At 39.3% G+C, this 25822-nt stretch overlaps 2 protein-coding genes across 4 annotated transcripts; both read right to left on the minus strand.

Annotated features, from left to right (window-relative positions):
- Positions 1–1832: 1832 nt before the first annotated feature.
- LOC149048443 (uncharacterized) lies at positions 1833–17258 on the minus strand. Of its 2 annotated transcripts, XM_089201090.1 has the most exons (5): positions 17148–17258; positions 10528–10578; positions 9434–10072; positions 8600–8842; positions 1833–8061 (listed from the first exon to the last, which is right to left on the minus strand). In XM_089201090.1, exons 3-5 carry the CDS (start codon positions 10017–10019, stop codon positions 3953–3955), a joined length of 4938 nt encoding a protein of 1645 aa, XP_089057216.1. In that variant the 5' UTR covers positions 10020–10072; positions 10528–10578; positions 17148–17258; the 3' UTR covers positions 1833–3952. The 2 variants fall into 2 exon arrangements, with proteins under 2 accessions (XP_089057216.1, XP_089057215.1); XM_089201089.1 differs by lacking the exon at positions 10528–10578.
- A 2030-nt stretch (positions 17259–19288) lies between these two features.
- On the minus strand, positions 19289–25182 carry LOC149048444 (uncharacterized). Of its 2 annotated transcripts, XR_016184702.1 has the most exons (7): positions 24824–25182; positions 23892–24110; positions 23575–23690; positions 22175–23224; positions 20846–21848; positions 20447–20569; positions 20000–20052 (listed from the first exon to the last, which is right to left on the minus strand). XR_016184702.1 is itself a non-coding variant. In XM_089199394.1 (6 exons), exons 1-6 carry the CDS (start codon positions 25029–25031, stop codon positions 19470–19472), a joined length of 3516 nt encoding a protein of 1171 aa, XP_089055520.1. In that variant the 5' UTR covers positions 25032–25182; the 3' UTR covers positions 19289–19469. The 2 variants fall into 2 exon arrangements, 1 of the variants encoding a protein (XP_089055520.1); XM_089199394.1 differs by lacking the exon at positions 20447–20569 and having other exon boundaries at positions 19289–20389.
- Between the last annotated feature and the right edge of the window lie 640 nt (positions 25183–25822).

Consider the following 25822-nt stretch of genomic DNA (forward strand, 5'->3'; position numbering starts at 1 on the left):
TAAATTGTCACAAACATGTATCAAAGAAATTTAAACTAGCTCGATCTGTACCTCACTGTCTTCAAGGGGTCGAGTGGTCTCTCTCGGTGGTATCGGTGTCATTGTCGGCGGTCTACTCGGTGGTGTTGCTGGTTTGTTTGGTTTTATTTTCACTGGTTTCTTCGTTTTGTACAGGAAACTCAGAAGAAAGGTACACTCGGTAGAAAGGTTTTAGCCAGATCGATGTTTCTCTTTGTGTTCTCCACCTTTATGATCTCGCAGTAAATTTAAAAAAAGCCCCCAATATTTTGGGGACTGACCTTTTAAACGGGTTGAAGTAACGGATGACAGCTATTTATTTTAACGGTCATATACTTCATCGAGAGAGATCTATTTCGGTATATATTTCTCGGGACTTGATAAATTCATCGAAGTGTCCAGATAAATTTAACGTTTACTATAGCATTATCGTCATAGTATGATGAATTTTATGAGGAAAAAGTGGCTCAGAACAGAATATTTTACGTTTGATCCTCTAATCGTGGTTACCAAAAAATTTAAAAGCCGTGATTTAGCTGCCTGGGAAAATTCACAAGAGTTCTGTGGTAGAGAATGTCAAAAACAGGCTCGCAATCTTTATTTGAAGGCGGTAAGTATTTGACTGTAACACATGCACTACTATTGCCTGCTCAGACCAAGACGCTTCCATAGAAAATATCGTTTCGTTTCCTCACCTTCTTCAAAGCTCATATATCATATCTGAAGCCTATCTTAATTGATCTTATTCAAAATAAAATAAAATAACGTGGAACACATCAATTAAGCCCTGAAACTGTAATATTACCTCCTTCCTGTTTGTCTCGCTGAGTAGCAACAAATTGTTGAAACGCTGCACTGGTCTTCGAATTATGACAAGGCAATTAAGAGATATTAAGCTTACAAATTACTGATTGGCAGAAATCCATTCCTTATTCTTTGAGAGTTAGAACAGTAGAATCTCAGAAGAAGTGCAAGACCGAGAGTTCTAGTCCTAGTTCTTTCCTCACCCGAAGATCTTTCATGGATAGAATGCGCGGTATATCAGGGGTTAAGGGGAGTAAGAAAAGTAATTTTCTGTCGCATACCTTTACCTTATTCCAATAATGTATTAAGCCCTTTCCAATCTTTTCAATTAATTCTATCTCGCTTGTTGTTCTGAGAAATTTCCTTACGGTTAGCCTGATAGCGCGGTGGTGTGACCTTAGTCATGTGATCTACATCAACAATCCTTCCAGGGGGACTGAAGTTAAAATGTGGGCTTCTTCGGGTGAGCAGAAGTCACACGTCGAATAGCCAGGCCAGTGAGTTGGCTCCTAATCTAATGTTTTGTTATCAAAAGAAATCTGCCACGAGAAAAAGCTTTCAAATACCTGTTCATACATAAAAACATGTGCACGCCGTTTGAAAATCTCCTTTCCCTTTCCTGGACTGTTTCTAGAGGTCCGTTCCTAGTTCTCACCTATTAGCTAGTGTTCTAAAATAACAAGAATGTCAAAAATGCGTTTTTAGCAGTGAAATTTGCAGAGAGGAATGAGGTCAACAGTGTTGACAGTCTCTCTACGTGCAGATGAACAAAGTATTATCAAATTAAATGAAATTGTTTTGCTTGATCAAGTGTGTAGCAACACTATAGCGAGGTGTGTTTTACATAAATTGACCAATCAAACTGCATGAGTAAGTGGTTTTATAGTTTTAGTAACTGTGACGCCATTTAGGAGGTAGCCCAACATGCCCTTTGATCTTTTCTCCAAGAGTCACTCGGCCAATCAATTTGGGATAGGACACAAAAAGTTAGCAACCAGACAAATTGCAACTTCCTAAAATAATTTTATTCTTACCATCGGCACTAAAGAAATATAGCAACAAAAGTTTTTAAACTATAAAATTCTCAGTTCTGTTAATATTTACGGGTTACAGAGTAAATATAAGGTTATTTACATTCTACTGTTTAATTGTTCTCTTTCAGTGCTCTTAAATTGTTCCCTTACGTAGGAAGGCTGCAATAAAACCTTTTTCCTTTTAACGCAATAACATAACGTATCAATTCAAGGATGATTTTTCAACGATATATAACAAACGGAAAGCTGTGAAAACTACTAAAGTTGAAACTCTGGTAAGCGGACAACCTAGGGAAGGTAAAGTTGTTCATATCTTAAGATAGCCATTTATGTAAAGTGCTGATAGGTAGAAAGAACAGTTGCCGCTCACGAGAGTGTCCTTCGAAAGAGTTTCAGTGGTAGCATGAGACTTAATATTTTTTAAATATTCTCTACAAGGAAAAAAATTGAAGAAAATAGTTTCAATAAAAAATTCCACTGTTTAAAAACTACAATGAAAACTACATCAAACTAACTGGGAAGGCGGAAAAAGAACTCATTGCGGGGGGGAAGGGAAGTCAGGGTCCGTTAGAGGGACCTCCTCAGGAGTCGTGAGGAATTTTTTCTATGAGAGCTAATTCCAGTTTTAAAACACCCCTCCCCTTCTTCCGCCGCCCCTGATAAACTAACATAGACATTCTCTGTAAGAATTACTTTCTAAACAAAACAGCTTGAGACACTTTTTCAAATTGGTTGTGTAGATAGAAAGAGGTAACTTTAGTTAAATAAACAACAAATAAATAATAAAACTTATTAAAAAATAATATCTACTACAAACATCCATTCTATTCATTAACCTATAATCATCAACCTATACCTTAGCATCTTTAATGCTTAACAAATACCCATCTACTTGAGAGGTAAAATCTAGACGGAACACTCTTTCTCTTGAAATACTTCAAAGGCGAAGTTTAGACGATCTATTTGTTTAAGACATTTTGCGAATGTATGGGTAAACCAACATATTGATAATCAGTTAAACCTTTAAGAATAGTAACCTAGGTACAATATCGAAACACTATGATATGCGCGTTTTAACGAAATACCCAAAACTAACTTCAAATAATTGTCCGAAAATCAAAGAGACTCGTTCTAATTTTCAGTTCGTGGTCAAAAGAGTTTGATGAGACAGCTATACGTAAGTCCAGGGATGACGAGTAGAATCACCAAAAACATTAAAAACGACAGCCTGATATGTCTTTGCGTTCACCTTTAGACGAAGAAATGCGCATGCACTGCCCGAAAGTGCACAATCTGCTTCCATTTATAGGCTTCATTTCTAATAAAATTTTATGTCGATGAGGGGAAAAAGTCGGCGGCAGAAATAATAAGATACTCAGTGCAAAATAGAAAGTAAAAAAAAAAAAGATGATCCTCGCAGGTGAGTTGCAATTAAGCAATTGCAGAAAAGAAGTCTCGAACACGTGCCTCATAATTTACGATGCAAAATTGAGTAGGTCTTTCGTTTTCGTACAGGAATGTGGTCACTGCGGATGATAAAAAAATACTTTGTATTTCGTTTCATTGTGATCCCATTCCTTCAGCGGGAACGCAGAACCTACTCAATTTGCCTCACTCCCAAATTGCGGCTTCCTAGCTCAGTTAGTGGTAGCACTCAACAAATATCTGGGAGGTATGGTTTCGAGCAGCGTCGAGGCCTGCTGAATTTTTTCGGGCTTCTTTACAGCGATTTCTTTAATTGCAGCTAACTTTCGCTCACTTTCGCGGATGACATTAAATTGTGATTGCAGAAAGTGAAGTATTCACTGTGTCATTTTGGGACAAATGAATTGTTCTGAAAATATTTTTTTCTCTGTTCGTATTCTTCTAAGTCTTGATCGTTTTCCTTTTTCGTGTTTGTGTCTGTTTGTTTCGTACGTGTGATCGGATGCCAAATAGTTGACCCTTAAAAAAATGTAAGCTGCTGTTCAAAAAAGTAATAACACGGCCTTTGGGTTTCTTTTTCTTGCCCTTGTATGGGACTGTGAAAGCTGAAATACTTGAAATAGAAGAATCGAATAAACAGATTTTGTACAGACTCAGGTACGCATACTCGCTCAACCAAGCATTTCAATGTCATTACAATCATCACTGCCTTCACTGGTACCGTCACTGTCGTACATGAAGTTCATGTCTTCTAGCAATTCAGCATCATTTACATCGTCAGTGGCATGAGTCGTAACTGTTAGTCCATGTAGTTCCCTTTTTTGCCCACAACTTTCCTTTGACATCATTTCCCCGCTTTGCACTTCTAGCGTTGGTAATTTTGGCAGTATCGAGTGCTCCAGTCCGCAGAGGGTTAATACACCTAATCGACCAGATGAAGTCAAGAAGAAGAATTTGTCTGCCTCACAAGATCCGCACAGCCTTTCGATACTTTCCCTTTCTTGACACAATTTTGCAAATGCAATAGCTTCACATCTGTTCAAGTCCCACAGGAACACATTGCGATCAACACCATAAGAAATCAGGTAACGACCCCCTTTCACAAACTGACAAAATTCGATTTTCCCTAAGTGGGCAGGAGGTAGTAACCGAATAGACTGGTTTGTGGGCGTATTCATCGGGCAAAGGGTAATACTGTCTGTAATGCAACAGGCTAGCAAATTAGTTTCTTGCGAAATTGTACAGTGGCTGAACTCGTTATAGTTTGAGAGAAACGAACGGTTTCCAATCCTTGTTATCAGGCGACAAGCTGATCTACCATATTCCCAGATCTCAATAATGAATTTACCACATACAATTAATTTCGTGTTGTCTGATGAAAGACAACAGCAATCTACAGCTGGAAGCAGTGACTCGACAGCTGGGAAGTCGAACGTCTCCAAAAGAGCCTTGCTACGAACATCCCACACCTGGAAGCGTGGATTATCATTGCTGCTCTGAGTATAATGAAGAAGTAAAGTGTTGTCAGGTGAAAATGCTAAAAAACAACGAAAGCATTTATACTGATCTTCACACATTAAATAAGGGAAAGCGTCAGAAATACTACAGATGTAAAGTTTAGGTCCCAGATGATAGGCAATTAGACTACCACTTTGAGAAAATATAACACTCTTTTCAGGGACAGAGGGACTAGTGTCCTCTTCACCAACTGTTTCCCAAAATTCAGGTAAGAGGGAAAAAACAACGGCAGCTGAAATGATTGTACCATGAACAACTTCCTCGAGAGCTAGAAGCGACAGGAGCAGTCTCAGATCCTTTGAAACATGTCTAAGGAAATCGAATGTTCCGCTACATTGCTCAACAAACCAATATACAGTTTGTTTTTTAGACGGGTGGAAGAATGGGCTGCGTCCGGTGACGCTCAATAGTGTAATGCCAGTTTCAATACACACGATCTTCAGCGATTGCGCACTGGTGTAATAGAGAATGTTACTGTCTTCCAAAAAGGCGTAGTGTTCGACTCCTACCAAGCTGAGAAGACAATGCGCTAAGTGGTTTCCGCGTCTTTTTAGGTAGACGTTACACGTTTTAAATTTATCATGAGAAACGAAAAAAGTCTGATCTGACGCTAAAAATTTCCCTTTCCCGAAAGTACGATTCAGAATCTCCAATGCTGCGTTGCCAGTGTCAGGAAAATTCGATAGAAAGAAACTGATTATTTCTGGAAATATTAACATTTCCCTTTCAAACGATCCTACCGATCTTACCGAGGGCACTAGACACCACATTAAGTTGACTAGAGCAATAATAAAAAACGACCTTTCCGTGAGCAGTTTGTGCATTTTTCTAACTCCACAGTTAACGGCAGCACTCACATGGTACAGGAAGAATGGACCCACGCACTTTAAAAACGCTTCCTCCAGTACAGGTCTTCCACTTTCTACATTCCAAACTTGAAACTCGAATATCTGAGGGTAAAGGTCGAGGACACGCTGACGAACAAGTTCAAGGGTTTTTTCCTCATTCCTTTGCTCGAATTCAAAACAGTTTTGGCAGAGCTGAGACACGTTCCATACTCTGTCAGACACAACCTCAGATCGCAAGGCGTTTAAAACTTCGTTAATGGGAGGTAATGTGGGATACAATGCATTGGAATGAAGAAGATCAAGCAAAACGTTAATCCCCTGGAAAGCCTGTCTCTCACGGTCATAAAAAGAAACTGAATCCCCACATAAACTATGCATCTGTCGGAGTTCATAGATGGCCCACGAGCAAAATATGTTTACCAGGCAGAACTCAGAATGAGTTCCAGTTGGAGGAAGATCGCCTTGCACTGCAATATGTGGAGACTCTTCAAGGAAACAACTCCATTTGTAGCAGACCTTGTTATTATTTGCAAAGTGGGGAAAATCCTTTACACAACCCTCCTTCACGGAGAACCGTTTGTCAAGCCTTCCAAAAAATAAAAACTCACCTTCTGGCGAAAACTTTAAATGATGGATAGAACCTCCCATTTCTGTGAATGCAAAAGGGCCTTGCACATGCTTGAGAGTGCAAGCATCAAACAAGTGTAGGGAATTTCCACTTGCTCCTGCAATTAGCTTCTTATCATGAGACATAGCAAAGCAGACAACTTCTTTTGGAATTTCACCGGCTCCAAAAGGAAGCCAACTGTGCTCTATCTTAGTAGCCCCGATACGGTTTGGAGGACCAAGATTTTCTTGAACAGTTTTAGAAGCTTCTTGTAAGCAGCAATGTAGTAGGTGCGGGCTTTGCAAGAGAACATGGACGTTGCTCTCGCTCTCAAGAAATAGGCATATTTCCTTAAGAATTTCCTTCTTTTCATTGGCAAACCCGTATTGACCCATTGCACACTTCACATCACCAATAATAGAATATATCTCGATGCCCTTCTTTTTTAATCTCCTCGCAATAACTTGGTAATTTGCCAAGTAACTGAAAACGACCTTCAACGAGTCATTGTCGCAATAATCACACAAAAGACGGACGCCGATTTGATCACAGTACTCAAGTACATCACTTTCAATGGAAGGAAGACATTCCCCTTGTTGATTCGCAGTAGCGGCTAAGAGAACTTCAGAGATGATATCCTTTAAGTACCTAACTCCCTCATTCTTATTAACAAATAGTCTCGCTGGGGCTTTCTTCCTGTCGGTCAACCACGAAGGGATCAAACCGTGTGGAAAGGCGAAAGTTTGATCGGACCTTACAATCAAAAATGTCGAAAAGGCATCAATTACGTCTTGCTCGTCGAGATAACTACTTCTTTTCTCATCGAGATCATTTTCTCTTTGTAAAATGTATGAGATAAACGAGACAGGAAGGGGAGTCGGGGCGGCTATGGCACAACCAAACAACTTCTTGTACAAATCTTTGCGTACTTTGGCAAAGATTCTCTCTAAATTTTCCCAAAAAAACTCCCCGATACCTCCTGGGAAAAGATCAGTGAGCTGACTTATCTTACCAGAACACAGTTGGTCCTTGAGAACTCTCTCAATGTAATAAGCGAACAAAAACAATCCGTTGCACTTTTTTGCTACGTCTTCCGCCGAATAGGGTAGACGGGAGAAGTCGACGCTTTTCTCTAAATATAGTCTGATGTCCAGTTCGTGCTGATGATAAAAATTACGGTTTTCGCTATCGCCCGCACAGATTTTTATACAGGGATTGTACTCCTTTAATCTTAATCGCACAGTTTCCTCAGGACGACTGGTAATAAAGAAAACAAGCCATTTCGGAAGCATTGGAAAGCGGCGCTGGATAAGATCGAGAAAATCTTCCCTGGACTCATATTTCGTCTCATCAAGAGCGTCAATAACGATCAACTTTCTCTCGCAATAAGCACTGCATTTCGCCAATGGCTCTTGCAACAATTTTGTAAACAATCCCGTTACACCTATTCCAGAATTGCCTAAAAACTTTCTAATGCCACCTTCCCCTCCCACAAATTTATTGTACGAATCATTACATTTGCAAAGTTGACAAGCGATGGTCCCTAGAAGATACCTGGGATTGTTTCTTGTGTCATCTCCGTTGAAGCAGAAAAAGGCAGCTGCTAAACTTCCTTTCTCGGCATATTCCTGTGCCAGGACACCGGCCATCACACTCTTGCCAACTCCTGCATCGCCAAGAAGCACAAAAGCTCTCATCTCTCCAGGATTCATAAACCATCTATTGAAATCATCCAAAAGCCACGTTCTTGTTTCTGGATGACGACGCTCAGCAAAAAAGTTGATTTGCGTTTTATCGATGTCTATCTCTGAAGTATTGAAACAGAAGACATGTTCAGGCTTAAATTTACTCAAACTACTTTGAACGACTGTCCTATGTTTAACATAAAAACAAAAGCGACGAGGAATTTCTTTTAGAAGCTTCTTATACTACAAGTTAACCGATCGATTCTATTCGTGGACTTGCGTGGCATATGGATCTTGAAAGTCACTTAGGCAACTATTTGTGCAGTTGTAAAGTACCAACAGGAACAAAACCTGTAACACTCATGACTCCATGGAACTCAGTTTCAGTTTGGCAAGTTTGAAAATCTCTCCCACATCGAATTTTTTTAAAGTTTCAAAACACTATAATGGAATCTTTGGAAGGGTCTTAAGCCTAGAAATGTAACTCATTAGCACACGTTGTGGTTCGCATACAAAGAAGAAAAAGTATGAATGCATTAAAGGGAGATATAAACTAAAAGATCTGTTACCAAAGTAAATCTGTTCAAGCTATGAATTCTAAAACATGTAGCGAGAAGGTGTTTTTAAGTAAGCTGAGATAAAATGAAACGCTCACATTACCAGGGCATATTTGGGTGCTGCTTTGACCTTCTAAATAAGTGACGCGTCGTTCCAGCGACGAAACTCTTTTTCCCAATTCCTCAAGAGCTGTTATAATATTAAGAACTACAGCATGGCATTGCTGTCTTAATTCCTCTTTTTCAAATGCTAGGGTATCAACATCGTTCTTCAGAGCGAAGGCATGTTGTTGAACAGCCTTTACCAGATCAGGGTCGACAGTAGGGTTCATGCACAGTATGACTCCTGTGTGGAAAGAACCATACGGAAATGAGATAGGTCAAGGCTGGTGCTTCTAATGAGATACGACTTAAATTTTGCAAGCAAGTTACTTGCAATCATTGTAAATCACCTCATCATTTACTCTTCGTGTTTGATTTTCTTACCAGTAATAGTTTAGAGATGTGCGCACTCTGATTGGTCGAGGATTGCGTCATACCTCGCATAATCACCCCGCGCGAGGTGATTATACCAGGGCCACTAAAATTCAAAATAGCGGCCTCCCGTTTTGTCAATGTTATTCAGGAAGTAATGAAACCAATTGAAGAAAATACAATGAGAAGATTTTCGCTGATTGAATTACATATTAAATCTATTAAATTCTTGTGGAGACTTGCCGCCCATCTCGACTTGAGTAATCAAAGCAATTGTAACAGAAAGGTTTCAACAACAAAAAAATTTACAAAAGACTACGAGAGCACCTGTACAATTATACTAGAACAATTATTCGCCTCATGCTCAGTGAATATTGTTGAATAATGACTTCGACTTTCGTCTCGGGTATGATTCAACGATGTTCTCTTCGCCTTCGGCGAATAATTGTTAGATACAAGTTACCTTTCTCTTGCCAATCTTGCAGTTCTGTTAAGAGGTCACTCTCATCAGCGCTTGGCAGGCCCAGGGATTTCACCAGCTTCTCCATTTGAACAAAGCTCTGCTTAAAACCATCTTGGTTCCACTCACTTAACTTACAGTGTGCCCAGTTATTCCTGAACAAGAGTAAGTTGAAAGCTTCAGTCTGGACATCACGAGAAAACACAGGAACTTTTCTAAGCAATACAATCAAAGCTGACGCATCACAACGTTCGTCAAATGCGTTGAACCTGGCCATGTAGTTCTCCACAAACAACTTGGCAAAGCCAATATGTGACTTCACCCGGTAGTCAAACTTGGAATAGTCATACTTTCCGTCAGGTGTCTTGGATTTGTAGTTTCTATTGATATTCTCATAATTTAAAGTCTCTTTGTATTCGTCGGGCCATTTGCATCTCTCAGTATGGATTCCATGGTTGCTTTTAAGCTTTTGGTACTCCTTCCGAATCTCTTGTTCGATAAACGGTCGTATTTTTGGGACCAGAACCTTGTGTAGACCAATCCCGAAGGCTACCCATCTTTTCTTCTCGTCCTTGTCAGAATCGTCCATTTCAGAATTCCATAGATGAGGCTGTCAACAGATTAAGGCAAATAAACCGAGCTCTAAAAGGAAAAAAAGATAATCCTTACTTAAATGATGGATTCAATTGATTAACTGACCGAACGAATCATTTATTAATCGAAGGTTGATCAGTTTATTAATTTATTATTTAATAGTTATTAACTATTAAGGCATTTTACTTTCTGCTTTCAGGAACCAACCCATAAAATTATGAAGGGTTTTATAGTCCATTGTCCACTTTAATCATCCTCAAATTCCCTCTCCAAATTAACTCCATATAAAATATCATACATATTAGGTTTGATTGCAAAATGAATTAACTTACAGGCATGATTCACTTTCAAAGAAAGGATTTTGAGCTTTCCTAGCTTGGCTCAAGACTCAAGCTACCATTATGGCAATGAATTGAACTTCTTCAGTTCTGAATGTATTTCAGGCCTGGTGTCACTAAACAAAAGTCACTGATTAAAAAAAAAATCAGGAGCTGCACACCTACAGTGGTTCTTCATTCTGTACATTCTCAGTTGGATTGAAATTTGAAGCAATACTGTTGTGGGGGGAGAGAAATTATTTATTACAAGGAGAAAAACTTTTGAGAAAGTACAAAAAGCAACCACTGCAGACTCAATGCACATGTGATAAAGGGATTAGTAATCACACCCAAGCCATAGAAAAGGAAGGCAAGTTCCCTATGGCATCATCCTGAGTTGGAGTTGTACTGTGCATAGGACCCTTTTAGGTCCTTCAGTGAAAAAAAAAAGAAGAAAAAGCACACACACCAAAGCAAGTCCATCAATACTGGGACTGAAAAAGACTCATGCTGAATCAGCACTCTCCTGGGTCAAATAGATTGGAACCATACATGTATGTGTCATGCAGTATGGACAAAAATAAATCACATCATTATTTTCTCTGAAAAGTTACATCTCAATCCGATCAATATAATACATCTTAGCAAAAGCAGGGCATGAAATTGCGCCTAATACAGGCGCCAATGCGACTAAATTTTTCACTTTGGCGACCAAATCCTGAAGATTAGTTGCCAAATTGGCAACGAGAATGCTTGATCATAAGCATACCTAGAAGTATAGTGAATTACAAAGATTTGCAAAGATAAATCCGCGGCAAACCTCCTTGTTAAGTTTGTTTTCAAAACTCAGCACATGCGTCTCAATTGATAACTAGACTCCATCTTGGATTTAGGTGAGCTTGAACGTTGTATATTATCCATCCTAGTGTCCACTTTGTAGAACTTTGTAGAACTTAATTTTAGAGGGTCTATCTAGAACTCTGATAGCATAAAAAAGTTTTTTTTTTACTTTAAAAATGGTGACCAATTCTTTTTGAATTGGCTTCCACTTTGAAGAATTTAGTAGCCAAGTGGCTATCAGGAAAAAAATTAATTTCACACCCTGAAAAGGAATCCAAATTTAGCCAAACAACACAAAAATTAACGAAAGAAAACTTATACAAGAAGGTCAGTATAGTGACCCTATAGGATCATTATATTTGTGATCTACGAAGCTGTACCTGGCCATTAAAGTGCAACAACACTGATAAGAAGACACCCAATATAAAGTTGAACCTCTAATATCCAGACTTGTGGAGACTGGGTTAAATAGCCCAGAAAGTTTGAGAGTCTGGATAATTAAAAATATTACTATAAATGAGTTGTAAAGATAGCTGAATTGATATTATTTAGGCACTATTTAACAAGAATCAAAGTTAACATTCTCATATCATTTTGCATCATTGCCAAAATTTGCCAAAGTATATACAAAAATGTTTTTCAATGACAATGTTTTATGAGCTAAAATGCTGAAGTAAATAAGTTTGTTTCAAGATGCTACTGACAAGGTATAAATGTCATAAATCATATCATACCTTGAGGCTGCATTAATGGAATAGCGTCAACACTGATTGAGTACATCTTCTTTGTTTGCTGGGAAAATTTGTTGTGAATCTATCATGTGACTAAGTGATGTTCATGAAAAAATGGGACCAGAGAAGGGAGTCCCCACAAAGTTCAAATTATTGAGGTCCAGATTATCAAAGTTAAAATTTGAAAACATCAGACACTTTAAGTTGGAGTGATGCGTTAAATGTATGTAATTAAAAGCTGTGATATAGAGCACATTTAAAGAAAATTAAAGCTCTGATTGCATCTCCATGGGTCACCTTCATAGGCTTAACAATCAATTTGAAACTATTGTTATAATACCTGGCAATAACCTACATCGATACCATTCCCACTGATTCCCTAATATATACAGGTAAACCTGGCCATCAATTATTTTTTTGTACATTCCCAGTAAATTAGAAAATTGTTGTAAATGCTTGGCATGTATCATAGAGACCAATGATCATACTTAATCTAATAGAGAAGCCTAGAGCTGGTATGAATTTCTTGAACATTTACTAGCTTGGCAAATAGGAATGCCCTGAAATGCCCCTGCCTAATGATCAGTCAGACACCAAACATTTCCTAGCATAAGAAAAACCAAGAAGTAGTTACATTGTTACATCAGTCTTTTAAAGGAAGAAAAATCATAACAGATACTTTGCTCCTGGTTAATCCCCAAGGGTGTATCATGTTCTTTCCCAAAGTTGCAGTTGTATGTTTGAGAATAATGTATCACTGGGTACTAGCTGCTTCTAAAACACTTACTACACTATTACTCAGCCTGCAGGCTTATAGTCTGCAAACACAGCTTTATTTACCCCTTACCAAGCAATAATAACAACAGCTTGATGCAAGCTTCACTTATGTAGACATAAGAAAAAATGTCTGCTCTACAGTCCAAAGACACAATAGAAATCAGCTCCAGTAGATTTGTGTTGAGCCACTCAAAATTTTTTATTTCAAACTTTTTTGCAGACAAAGAATGCACTGTAAAGTAATGAAACTTGAACACAATTCGAACTGGTTTTACAAACTTGGTTTGTAAATATCCCTTTACTTGTATAGGTAACAAAATGGTAAGTTTTTAAACCTGCAACTGCCATGCCAGTCTGATCTTGGAAATAATTTGTAGATGATTTTTGTCCAGAAAAACATTCCCATTTTCATCTTTTTTTCCTCCAACAGTTGGTAGCAGGAAAACAATTTTAGGTTAAAGGTCCTTCCCTTTAAAAGGACATTTTATCTCTACTACTGTAGGCTCACAACACTGACACTTTCTAATACCATCTAGACTAGCTCCTATCCAAGAATAACTGCTACTAATTAGGAGACCTGGCTCTTCAAGATAAAATGAACAGTTCTTTTTTTCATTGAGTTTTGAATAGTAAAATTTTGCATTTTCTAATTCCTTCATACCATGTTCTATGGCTTCAGGATACACTTGGCTTTCTTTAAATTCTTTTTGTTCAGCGAAATTTTTAACAGTGAGTGATACATCAATATGAGTTGAAGTTTGAAGTTTTTTGTTGGGTATAAAGAGATTTTATTTTTTTCCGAGTAACTAAAAGGTGTCTCATCTCATGCAGGTTTTGTTTTTGTGTTGTCCCATGGTTGCTTTGTCTATATAGTCATTGTATCATTGTCTGAAAAGGTCAAGGCTTTTAGAAATTCTTCTGCAAAATTTAAAAGGTTGTCCTCTGATAGCTTATCATTTCCACTGATTACCTAATATATACAGGTAAACCTAGCCATCAATTTTTTTTTAGTACATTCCCAGTAAATTAGAAGATTGTAGTAAATGCTTGGCATGTATCATAGAGACCAATGATCGTACTTAATCTAATAGAGAAGCCAAGAGCTGGTGTGAATTTCTTGAACATTTACTAGTTTGGCAAACAGGTATGCCCTGAATGCCCCTGCCTAATGATCAGTCAAGCACCAAACATTTCCTAGCATAGGGAAGTAGTTAAGTGTTGTTACATTGTTACACGGTCTTTTAAAGGAAGGAAAATCATAGCGGATACTTTGCTCCTGGCTAATCCCTAGGGGTGTATCATGTTCTTTCCCAAAGTTGCAGTTGTATGTTTGAGAAAAATGTATCACTGGTTACTAGCTGCTTCTAAAACACTAACTGCACTATTACTCAGCCTGCAGGCTTGTAGTCAGCAACAAAGCTTTACTTACCCCTTACCAAGCAATAATAACAACAGCTTGATGCAACCTTCACTTATGTAGACATAATAAAAATGTCTGCTCTACAGTCCAAAGACGCAATCGAAATGAGCTCTAGTAGCTTTGTGTTAAGCCTCTCAAAATTTATTATTTCACACTTTTTTTGTAGGCAAAGAATGCGCTGAAAAGTGACAAAACTCAAACACAATGTGAACTGGTTTTACAAAATGGACTTCATGAGGGTGATTTGTTGGGCTGATTTTTTGGTCATAAAAGGTTGACTTATACATGAGTAAATGTAGTATTTATGAATTAGCATGCTTGATTATCCAAATTACTCACTGAGTAAACAAAAAAATGAACTTGATAAATAACAGAACAATGTACGAGCCTCTACAAGGCTTGCATATGGTTGTGACTTAACCTTTTAAATGCCATATGAGTGACCAAGACAGAATTTCTCCTTACAATATCAATACAATATCAAGCAGGCAAGTGATGAGAATAAAGAAAAATTTCAATAAGGGGATTATCAGTTGATCCAATAATGAATTTTCCAAATTAACATCATAAAAATTGAATAGCAGACAATGTAATGAGAATTGCTACAGAGATCTTGGGAGTCAAAGGGTTAAAAGCCCACAACAACTGATCACAGCAAAGACTATATACTGAATGACTCCAAATATCTACAAGGCTGTGCTCTAGGAAAATTTTCAGGGCGCCTAACCATGACAGATAGGTCGCCCGGCCTTCCAGGTTGGTCGCCCGAATTGATTAATTAATTAATTAATTAATTTTGATTGAATGATTACAATTGCAAGCAAGTCCCCAAATATGGTGCTGATAAACATCTTGCATGCCACGCATGAAGCTAATTAAATAAACACAAATTTGCATAAAGGACAGTTTCATTTTATTAATCGCGCGCTCCACTATTGAAACTGTTGAAACGCAAAAATTAAATATAAGCATCAACCACTTCAATAGAAAAATTAGATCTTCAACACATGCTTGTGCAAAAATCGTGCAGTTTCTCACGGGCAAGGAAAAAATAATTTTTTGTGTTAAATCATGTGAAACAATATTACATAACACACGCGACAACTTTGAGCATGAACAATTCTTGTCGTTGTCCTGCCGAATATTTTTTAGTTCTGCAAATGTCATCAAATTAGCAAGTAAAATTATAAAATGTTAGTTACTATCAGTTGCTCGCTTAATCGCGTCGTTCAATGGACAAGAAACCTGGGCCATGTACTATATTAATAAACCGGAAGAGAAACCACCGAAGCGAAACAAGACCCATGACATAACTTACTATTTAACCTAAATGTACAGACCACACAGGCTATCGATTGCACTGAGCTTTCAGTGCTTTTGCTTTTGGGGCTAACGGGAGCCGGGGAGCATGATGGAGTTTCTTTTTGTTTCGTTCTGTTCCGTTTCTATAGGTTTGCTGGTTTCGTTTCGGGTTTTCACACAAGCCGAAATCTATGCACCCGGACGGGCAACCACTTTTCTTTTTCAGTCGCCAGAGACCAAATGTTGGTCGCCTGAGGTGACCGGGCACCACTAGAGCACAGCCTTGATCTATGGTCTCGATTTTTATTTGAGATGACCTTACTTCCTACTGATTTAGGAATTTCAAAAACAGATTTGTTCCTTCACAGCCTCACACCAGTTATTTTAAAAGATGCTTCAAATACAATAGAGCTCAGGTGTGGAACTGTAAATCCCATGATCTGTGTTCTGCAGTTTCCTTTAAGGCCCAGGTGTACTGGTCAAATTTTGGTTCATTTTGCCAAAAAATTTTCATCAGTTCTGTGAGACAGGTGCACATGGTGATTTTTTTCCTTACCATATTTTGCCAAGCCTTACCAATCTTCAAAGGTGCTATATCATTCCACCTTGAGGCAGGACAAATTTGTGTCTAGTGTGAAATCTGACAGTTTTTTCAAATTATGATTTAAAGGAAAACATTAATCAAGAAAATTCAATCTCACTTTCTAAATGTAAGTCATTGATGAAGAAGGCAGCCAAAATATTTGCATTTTACATAGTAGTCAAACGGAAGTAGTCAAATAGAGGATTCACACCACTGGATGCTGCATGAATGATGATCAGTACTCGGGACGCTAAGAATACAACAATCATAACTCACAATTTTGCATTCAGCTGAATCTTCATATCCAAGTAGACTCCAGGATCAATTGGTACATCCATGTAATTAACACTACGTGGTCAACAAATATTTTTCAGTTTTTCAGTGCATCCAGGATTGACAACCTTGAAATTTGGCAGTGACAAATTCTGTCGAAACTCTCGATGGAGTCAAACAAATTTTTTCAGCCCAGTGCACTACGTCATTACAACTTCGAATGAGACACAACATCCTTGGAAAATAACTTTGAGCCAAGGCAGGTTTTATCTTAATGTACTAGTTAGCTAGTTCAGGTAGGCAATATTGAATGTTTCTTCTTTCAAATTATGCTGACGGAATTTTTAACAAACATAAATGAAGTTATCCATCGATAAATTAATCTATGAAGGCACATGCAGTAGCAAGTACGCCAACGAAATAAATAAGCACAGCTGACTCCAATTGATCACAAAAAGCCTCCACAGTTCAATAAAACAACTATGTAATCATATTTACATCATATATTCAAAGCAGAAGGTACAGCTTCAAGAGGTTCAAGCAAAGATATGGATCTTCCACACAAAGGACTTTGCAAATATCTACCTGCTGATGAATTAGAAATGTTATCCTTAAAGCTTAAGACTTCATGATTGTTTTACACCACCACGTACGGAGAGTGCAATGTAAAATATGTTCGATTCCGGCAGAAGCGAAATGGATTACATTTGATCCTTAAACTGCAGTTAATTTTGCTAAATATGTAAAAATTCCCTAGAGTTCTGTGGTAGAGAACATCGGAAACAACCCCTCATTAGTCATCAATAAAAGACGGATACCCAGCACACACGCGCTGCTCGGTTTCAGTTGTTTTCACAAAAACATCGTTTCGTTTCCTTACCTTCAAAGCTGCATCATGTTTGAAGCTCATCTTCAGTCATAATCTTCAAAAGAGGATCTAATACCGTGAATCATACCAAGTGCGAGAAAGTGAAAGTGATTCGTGTTTTTCCCCACTTCCTGGTTGTCTCGTCCCAGGCCTTTTCATTCTCTGGGGCCTAATAATTAACCTATTACATTAACCGCTTACATGCCGATTTAAGAGCCATTTTCCGAGAAAATCGAAAATCGCAAGACACTCGTAAAAAAATTGAATTTTTTTTTCTTTTACCAAAACATCCCTTTTAGTGACCTAATTCAAGAAAAAATGGTTTTGGGTTCAAGCGATTCATTGTACGGGAGAAATAACAAATAGTTTGAAAAATCGTTTTATTGCTGTCTTTTCGCGCTTAAAAACAACAGAATCCGACCGCAACTTCGAGAAAACGGTGAACGCATAAGAAACAATCCCTAACATCGAAACCTTAGCCGAGTATTATTTCGTTCTTAATCTTTAAAATCCTAAAAGAAAATTTGAAGAAAGAAGTTTTTAACATTTACAATCGACAAGTTTAAAAAGGTCGTATTTGTGTCTCTTGAAATGTTAGAAAATGAAAGCGAACTTTAACCGTTGTAAAAGCCCTCTGGTATATGCCGCTTCCTAGTAAAACCCATATAGAATAAAGCCTTGGCTATTGAAGTAAATTACAGGAACGTTTTAGCTCTGGAAATTAAATACAGCCCTGACACTGGAGTAAGCAATTTGAGAATTTAAGTTAATAAACTTTATGCAAATTAGACGGCCCGCTGAATGAATTCATACTAAATGCAAAGTTTAGTGTAAAAGGACTACTTACTGTTGCTTGTAATATGTTTTTACAGTGAAAATGTTATTTCTAGCTTTCAGGTGTGTTGGTAAGAGCCGTAAATAACTTTTTATATGACGACTGAAAAACGTTTGTTTAGCTACTTTGCTACCAGCGAAATCATTGAGATCGCAACTTCGAACTGAAGCTGTCATCGCTTGACGAAACTCCGTTACCACAATTTTAAAATAGTATAGTAAAATATATATTTGTATTGGTCTGGACACATGCATATGCTGAGCGGCTGTGAAAGACATTCATCACAGTTTTTTATTCAGAGTGGTATAATATTTCCCAAAATATTTCAAACACAAATGTTTCCTTAATAAGTTCGTTATTCCCGAATTTCCCACCTTGCAATAATCCCTACAGCAAAAAAAGAAAAAAAGGAAAAAGCATAAAAGTCAACTTTATAGCTTGCTTTAGTTTTGTTTTGGATTTTTTTTTTTTATGATTTTTCCTCCGAAAACAGGAAACCCTAGCCAGGTAACTAGAAATTCTCAGTTTCATTTAGAGCTTGTCCACAACACAACTTCAAACTTGCGTGTGCTTATCGCATCCTTAAAACCTTCCAGACCTCTTCAAAATCGTTGAAAAGCCTATTGAGGCTAATAATAATCTTTGAGTTAACTATGACCAATTCACGCCGCGAGCGCGAGAAAAAGAGAACCACTCCGCAGGGCTGAATACGCGATGTGTAGTGTTATAAAATTCCACATTCTCGCGCGTAACGCTTTCTCTAGAGACCTCTAGAAGTGTTGTTTAGCGAAGATAAACAAAGTTATCTTTGGTTAACTCAAAGAACTTGCAGAAATACCTCCAGCCTGCATAAAAGGCGCTTTATGAGCCAAGCGAGGCGAAAGTGGCATTTTGCACGAAGCGCGAGAAGCGACGAGGGGAGGAGAAAAATAAAGCTTTATTTTTCTCTATCCCTCGTCTCGCGCTTCGCACTCGTTTCGTGCTTCGAGGAAATGCCGCGTTCGCCTCGCTTGGCTCATAAAGCGGCTGTTATGCAGGCTAAAATACCTCTTCACATTTATAAGATAAGGTGTCATTGATTTGTCAGAGCGGGAAGAGACATTTATAACGTGCAAATGGTCACGAGCTGAAAGGTAACTGACTGATTTGTAACAAGGACTCACCCTGACAAACAAGAAATGATCTCACTTTCCGAAAAGGAACGCTCTTTTAAACATAAACAAACTTCAAAAATAAGTAAAGGCGAGAACAAATGGTGAATGATTCACTCCTGGAAGCAAGCCTCTGAGGAGAAGTGAGAACACCGTTTAGGCAAAACTCTACAATTTGTGTACTTTACTAGCCTGTTCACAGACTCTCTTCATTTTTAGATATCGTCGAGTGCACGTATAAAAAAAAAAGCGCGTTCCGCCCTCTCTCACGAGCAATCGCTTATCTTGTGCGCGCATCAAATTCCCAAAGCAGAAAAACGTCTGTGAGCAGGGTAGCACTTTCTGTTTCTACATATTTTTCCCACGGAGCTGGCAAGTGCAATTAATGACGGCTTTTTTCAGCAGGTCAACGTAGAGCGCTTTGCGGCGAACAGGCTTGGGAGGTACTTCTAATTCTAGTTGCTGACAAATGTTTTGAAGCATTCCAAGTTTAAGTCGCTCCAGAGATCCTCCCTTGGCCATGGCACAGATATCGTACTGATCGTAAGTGATGGGGTGCTGTAGCGTGATGGATAGGATTGTTTCTCTTGCCATGGTAAAGTTTTCCTCTTCTACTACAGCTTGGATTTCAGCATCGTCGGATGTTTGCCGTCGGACCTTCGCTGCAAGACGTGAGAAATATGAAGTGCACTGCTGCGGGGTAAGAAACTCGGATACTTTGAACAAACGAACACCATCAGGTCCTTGTGCACGTCTCATTTCACGTGAAACAATATCACCGTCCAGTTTTCTGCCGCTGGTTAGACCAAATGTAAACTTCGCATTTAGATAATCCCTCTGGTTTTGGTTAAAGCGATATGCTTTTCTGCTCGGCTTCAGCGCCCATCCTTCTTTTACCTCTACTTCGCCGGATGTAGCCTCTCTTGTATCCCTAAAAGACGCAAACGAAATAACTTGACTGGTCGTGCCCTCCTCCAACCTGGACTTGTAGTCTAGTTTGGCAAGGTCTAACAAAGACCGTTTCTCTAAAGACTTGGTGCATTTCTCTAAAGATAGGTGTTTTTCGAGAGAAGACAGCCTTTGAAAGACCTTAACACACCCATCCTGAGGGCAGGTAAACACGGATGACGATTCATTTGTATTGTCAGTGGGATCATGAACCTGCTCCACTTCCGTCTCTTGCTTCTTCCTTGACTGAGTCGGTTTTGGGCTAAGGGGTTTAAAGTCTCCAGAAGAAAACTCAGATGAAAGCCAACCAATGCCATGCTCTGAAGTAGATAACACATAAAGAAACAAGATTTACATAAAAAGCACTGTTCACCTACTTCAATACTTCACTCTGCACAGCCTGTGAAGAGTGCCCCTTTGGTCCACTTTGCTGCGCGAACAGATGAAACGTTTGCTTTTTACATCTTATGACCGGACATGTTCTTCAGAACCGCCATATTCTGCAATATTCGTTTTAAAAATTTTGTAGAACAAATCAAGGACTATAAATTTATAAAGGGTCTAAGGGGCTTAAGTCTTTTACAAAGCAAGACCCCACGGGGTGGCAGACACCCGCTCCTCCTCCGTACCAGGATGGGAAATGGATGCCTTTCATGCGTCTGAAGGCTATAACAAACGATAAACGTACACCTTTTTACTCAAACTATAAAAAAATATATATTTGCACGATGAAATAATTCTAAATAAGGAAGAATGTGAATTTTCATTAGGCTAACCTTCTGATGTTGTTTCCAATGGGATCTCTTTTCCCTTTCCCATACCATAAGCGCGCCAAGCTACGAGAATTTCGTCTTTAAACTCGAAATTGTTTAATTTGTTGATACCAATAATCTTTCTGTTGTCATCTACTACTGCTTCCTCTTCAACACTTTGCATGACAGCAACTCGAACTCCTTCTATCCCCCCATGCGAAAGAAGAGCAGTCTTCAGTTGTTCGGCATTGGTCACGTCATTTCCTTCGTTTATGAAAGTCCTGACGTGATTCTTGCAGGTTGCAGCGAGCCTGTCTACGGCACCTTTTCCACCCTGTGGATCAGAAAAGTCAATGCGCTTGATTTCGATGCCGGTGGAGGAGGATATCACTGGGCATGAGAGTACGGTGGACGACGAATGATAACATCCTGCGTTATCTTGGCGAAAGAACGCCTTGTTAATCTCACTGTGCTCCAGTTTGATGGTATTCAGGACATCCTGCATGATTTTAACCACTGCAGCACTGCCTTGATTGCACGACTGGACTATGTGCAGAAAGCCCTGCCGCTGGAGTACCCCGCTCACACGACGGTAGACGACAGAAACGTGCCAGGAGATACCTCGCTTACCAAACCAGTCGGCTTGGGACTCTCTGTATTTTTGTGGCAGGAACTTCATGGCCCAGTCGTTAATTATCAAGACAGTGTTGTCGTCAAGTTTCTCCAGTGCATCTATTCTCGCTTGGTCTTGGTTAGCTGATCTAAGGATGTGGCATTTCCAGGACATTATGGCCAGCTGGGCTGTCTGGAATATAAATAGCGCTTCGTCTTTCGCGTCCTGAGTCGGAAAGGTCGTCTCGCCAAGGACCCGTTCAATCTTTGCCAGAGTTTCCTGAAGACTTTGACAACGGTCACAAAGATCAGTGTGTTGGTGACTGCATTGTTGCTGGTAATCTGCATCACTACTGTCGCTAAGAGCAAACAACACACAATGGTCTGCTACGTTAGAGGGGCTTGTGACATGAACCTGTTGATAAAACAAAACTGAGATTACTGTTTGTCTGTGCTTATACTTCAATATAGTAGTTAATCAAATGATTTTTTAATCTAACATATATTATTAACGTAAGGGGGCGAATAACTTTTAACCTTAACCTTAGAAAAAAACTATCCTCGTGCGCGCATTATTAATCTCGAGAATTTATGTAAGCTAGTTACACGTGCACCATTTAGTGAAGAAAAAGAGTACAAAATATATATTTGTTTTACGGAATGATTTTGTTGACGAGGTAAAATAAGTACATACTTTTAGTTTTATTCAAGCTGTCTTTCTTGAGTCAGAATTCACATTACCTTATAGTCCCCCTTCAAATACTGCTCGCTTGTCATAAGAGCTTGCACAACTGTAGTCTCCCACTCCTTGCCGGAACCTAATCCCCCTATTTGGCGTACGAGGGCCACGAGATCATCAAATGCGCGAGCGCCTTCAGCTGCAAAATAATCTAAGCCCTGCAGTGATTTTCTTACAGAGGCACTGCACTCAAAGAGTACCCGTCTCATAGTAGTTTCGCTGAATGGTTTGAAGTTGATCTCCAAACAGTACTGAGTGTACTGTTGTATCACTCGCTCGGGTATCATCATACGGATTACGTTAGGTACTTGAATAACCTCACCAGACGAAAGCTTGAGATGTTTTTGCCCAAATGGAAGGTCCTGAACAAGATGCGGGCTCGTGATGAAACCAAGAAAGTGGTCAAGCTGCCTCAAGTCTACTCGTATTCGTGTGGTAGGCTGTTGTGGAACTTGAGCGCCTCGGCCAAACTGTGATCGATGAAGATTAGCCATGGAGTATCGGTATCTTGTCAACCCCGGGATATAACGGGAAATTTCGTTGAAAGTTCCAACCCCTGCCATAATCGAAAGCACTTGTCTACGGGTATCCCAGTTGGTTGCATTCTGGTACGCTTCTGCTAGGGCCTCTAAATACAAATGCTCTGAATGTGACAACTCGCTTACACCTAGGGCCTTGTTCATAGCCGTAGAAGAGGCTAAACGTCGCCAGAGTTCACCAGCATTATCAGGGGTGACGCTCTTTAGCACAGTTGCTACTATTTCTGTGGCTCTCCTTGTTTGACGTTGTCTTGTTCGCTCAGAGGAATCACTCCAAGAAAGCCATGGCTTTCCAAGCGGTTCAAGTTTGCATGCTGCCAGGAACTCACTCAGCTTTTCGCGCGGCTCATGTAAGATCACAGGTGTGGGCTCGTCACTCTGAGTGGAAGCTGTGTATATTGTGTCTGGTGACAGAAAGGTGTCATCAGCGATTGTTAGGCGTCCAAGGCTTTCTGCGAACTCTTCAACAGATTGACCGGTATCACTTTGTCCTGGAGATGAGTTTGAGCTGTTCTGTAACATACAAAAAAGACGTTTAGACATCAATGTTACTTCAATATTTCTGTTTATTTTGTCACTGGGCATTAGTTTTTTTTTATTATAGTTCGAAACTTAAGTCATGCATCATTTTAAAAAAAGAAAATATGAATTTACATGCATACCGCTATCATTATCAATACTCCCGCTCCAGCCAGACCGAAAGGAATTTAAAGAAACGAACAGTGACCTATTCGTCTTAAAATCATTTTCAGAGTCATTTTCAAAGTTTACAGTTATTCACAGTTACCCAGCCCTTTCGGAATTTTGGCATTTGTTATGTTGGAATAACTGTCTGTATCCAAGGTTACCGTTTACTTACTTACATTTGCTTCTGAAGTCTCTAGTTCTACGCATGGAGTTACTTCAATCATTGGTGCGGGTGTCACTTTCTGTTGTTGGTTTGTCTCCGCGAAATGTTGCTTGCACATTCTGCAAAGAGCTGTAGCAAAAATAAATGTTAACCTTGTTAAAAGGCCATCGCCGATTTCTTTACTATTCTTCAAAGCCATTTTCTTCTTTGGGGGGAGGGGAACAGGAGAATAAAGGGTATTGTAACGCTTGCGCATATGTTGCTTTACGCCCTCGCTCGTTTAAAATTAAAGCGTATACTTTAGCTACAAACGTGTTACGATAAACTTACGCGATCCAACTTGAATAAGTATTCCTTCAGTGTTTAAAATAAATGCAGATAGAACGCTGTCCAAATGCCGATCACCTTTGACCGAGGCTGTTTTGTGAGCAGCTATTTCTAGCGGAATGCTACACTTCACTTTTGAGGATCTCCAGCGCATACCAAATTCCGCTCTGTGGCGAGGGCATATTGTCAATGACAAGTGGGACTCTTCCACTGCAAATACCCCTAAACAAAGGTAAAGGGAAAATTATCCATTGCATACATCACGAGCGAGTTGAGAGGCTCGTGTGCTAGGAGATCTCGAGGTCCCCTTTTTCATAAAAAAGTCTTTAAAGTCTGTGTATCAGTGACAGGTGTGTGTGCGTGGGTGGCGGAGCGGGGGGGGGGGGGTGGGGGTGGTGAATAAAGATCTTTTTTGCTATCGTAAGCGTTAATATTAGGTTTGCAAAATATTAACGCCGCGGATAAAAGCCTGCGATTTTTAAAGAGATGAACTCGTTTTCTTATTGTTCTTGCAAGCAGGATACAAAAGAGCGGTACACAAGTACTGGGGACAATAATTTTGTCACATGGAAGGGGACATTTCGGTTCGACCGACCGAAAAAACCTGACCGACCGAAATAACCTGACCGACCGAAATAACCTGACCAACCGAAATAACCTGACCAACCGAAATAACCTGACCGACCGAAATAACCTGACCGGTCAAAGTGGACCAGCTTCAAAGGCGTTCCCAAATATTCTGGTAGGACCGAACCGAAATGGTCCATTCCATTTGATTTCTAACCGAGACTTGCGGAATTTTGGGCTGAATGGAAAGCACCCGAAGATTTTCTTAGAATAACATGACCATCGTGAGGTCTGTGATAAAGAGATGATGGAAATGTACACCACTATTAGCCGCTACGTAAGACGGTAAGACAGTACATAAGATTTACCTGCTCTTGCTAACAGCAGTTTCCATTCAGTGTCAAGTGCTGTATCTGCTTTTAATCCATACAGCTCGCAGTGCCTCGAAATGTCCCTTGTACAATTTCTTAAAGCGAGAACTTCAACTTGGCCTGGATAATCGCTGCTTAAACCACAGGGTGTGGCGTCGTGTAATAAACCAGAAAAACTACATGAGTGAAACGTTGCCGAAGCCATGACAAAAAACAAAGCTCTCCCAACAAACGAGACAAACTCCACTAACGCTGTTTCGGTATTCGTAATACTAGACGGGAATAATTCAATTAAAAATAATATCGTAGAGGCACGTGCAATAGTAAGTGGCGAAACAGTTCGTGACAATATATAAATTTTATTCCAGGAACATTTGACCTGGAAATGTTTTATTAATATTGTTCCTAGAGTCGAATATTTCTAGACTGATGATCTATAAACAGACGTACAGTTGTACATTTTTTCATTGGAACAACTGTAATTGCTTCTTTGTCTGTTTACATTGTGTACGAAGTATAGCACGTACCGTCATATGCGACAAGCTGGCGTGACCAATCTCTGCACGTTTGCTAAATTACACGTCATATGATCTTGTTATCCCGTCTAGTATCTGATTTGTTCGCTCAATAAGAATAATACTCACCTTGCTAACTGTGTGGTTTGAGCAGTGGTTAATTTTCATCATTGTATGTTATTTTCGGACCAAAACATAATCGGGTTTCATTATTATTAAAGCGTCTGATAATGCGTAATAAGCGCTGCGTGGGAAGTGTTTAGATAGCTCAAGCGCTGAAGTTGCTGGACACATTTTGGTCAAAATCAGGTATGGATGAGTTGCCACTTCACAGGACAAACAGATTGAGAGATGGATTTAACTTCTATCGCAACAAGCAATGGTAAGTTGTTCGTTCAACAAAACTTTGCGTTAAAAATATGAATTCATTCAGCGGGCCGTCTAATTTGCATAAATTTTATTTACTCAGATACTCAAATTG

Source organism: Pocillopora damicornis, chromosome 3 (genome assembly GCF_964200805.1).
Source record: "Pocillopora damicornis chromosome 3, jaPocDami1.2, whole genome shotgun sequence".
In the NCBI taxonomy this organism is placed as follows: Eukaryota; Metazoa; Cnidaria; class Anthozoa; order Scleractinia; family Pocilloporidae; genus Pocillopora; species Pocillopora damicornis.

Bases quoted from the DNA above. Each gene is read 5' to 3' on its own strand.
- LOC149048443 (XM_089201089.1), bottom strand. From the start codon at position 10,019: ATGGACGATTCTGACAAGGACGAGAAGAAAAGATGGGTAGCCTTCGGG. The intron at 8,843-9,433 runs GTAACTTGTATC...CTTTCCACACAG, and splicing joins GCAAGATTGGCAAGAGAAAG to GAGTCATACTGTGCATGAAC. The intron at 8,062-8,599 runs GTAATGTGAGCG...TCAATACTTCAG, and splicing joins CAGCACCCAAATATGCCCTG to AGATAGACATCGATAAAACG.
- LOC149048444 (XM_089199394.1), bottom strand. From the start codon at position 25,031: ATGGCTTCGGCAACGTTTCACTCATGTAGTTTTTCTGGTTTATTACAC. The intron at 23,691-23,891 runs GTAAGTTTATCG...TTTTTGCTACAG, and splicing joins ACTTATTCAAGTTGGATCGC to CTCTTTGCAGAATGTGCAAG. The intron at 23,225-23,574 runs GTAAGTAAGTAA...TGTATGTTACAG, and splicing joins TAGAGACTTCAGAAGCAAAT to AACAGCTCAAACTCATCTCC.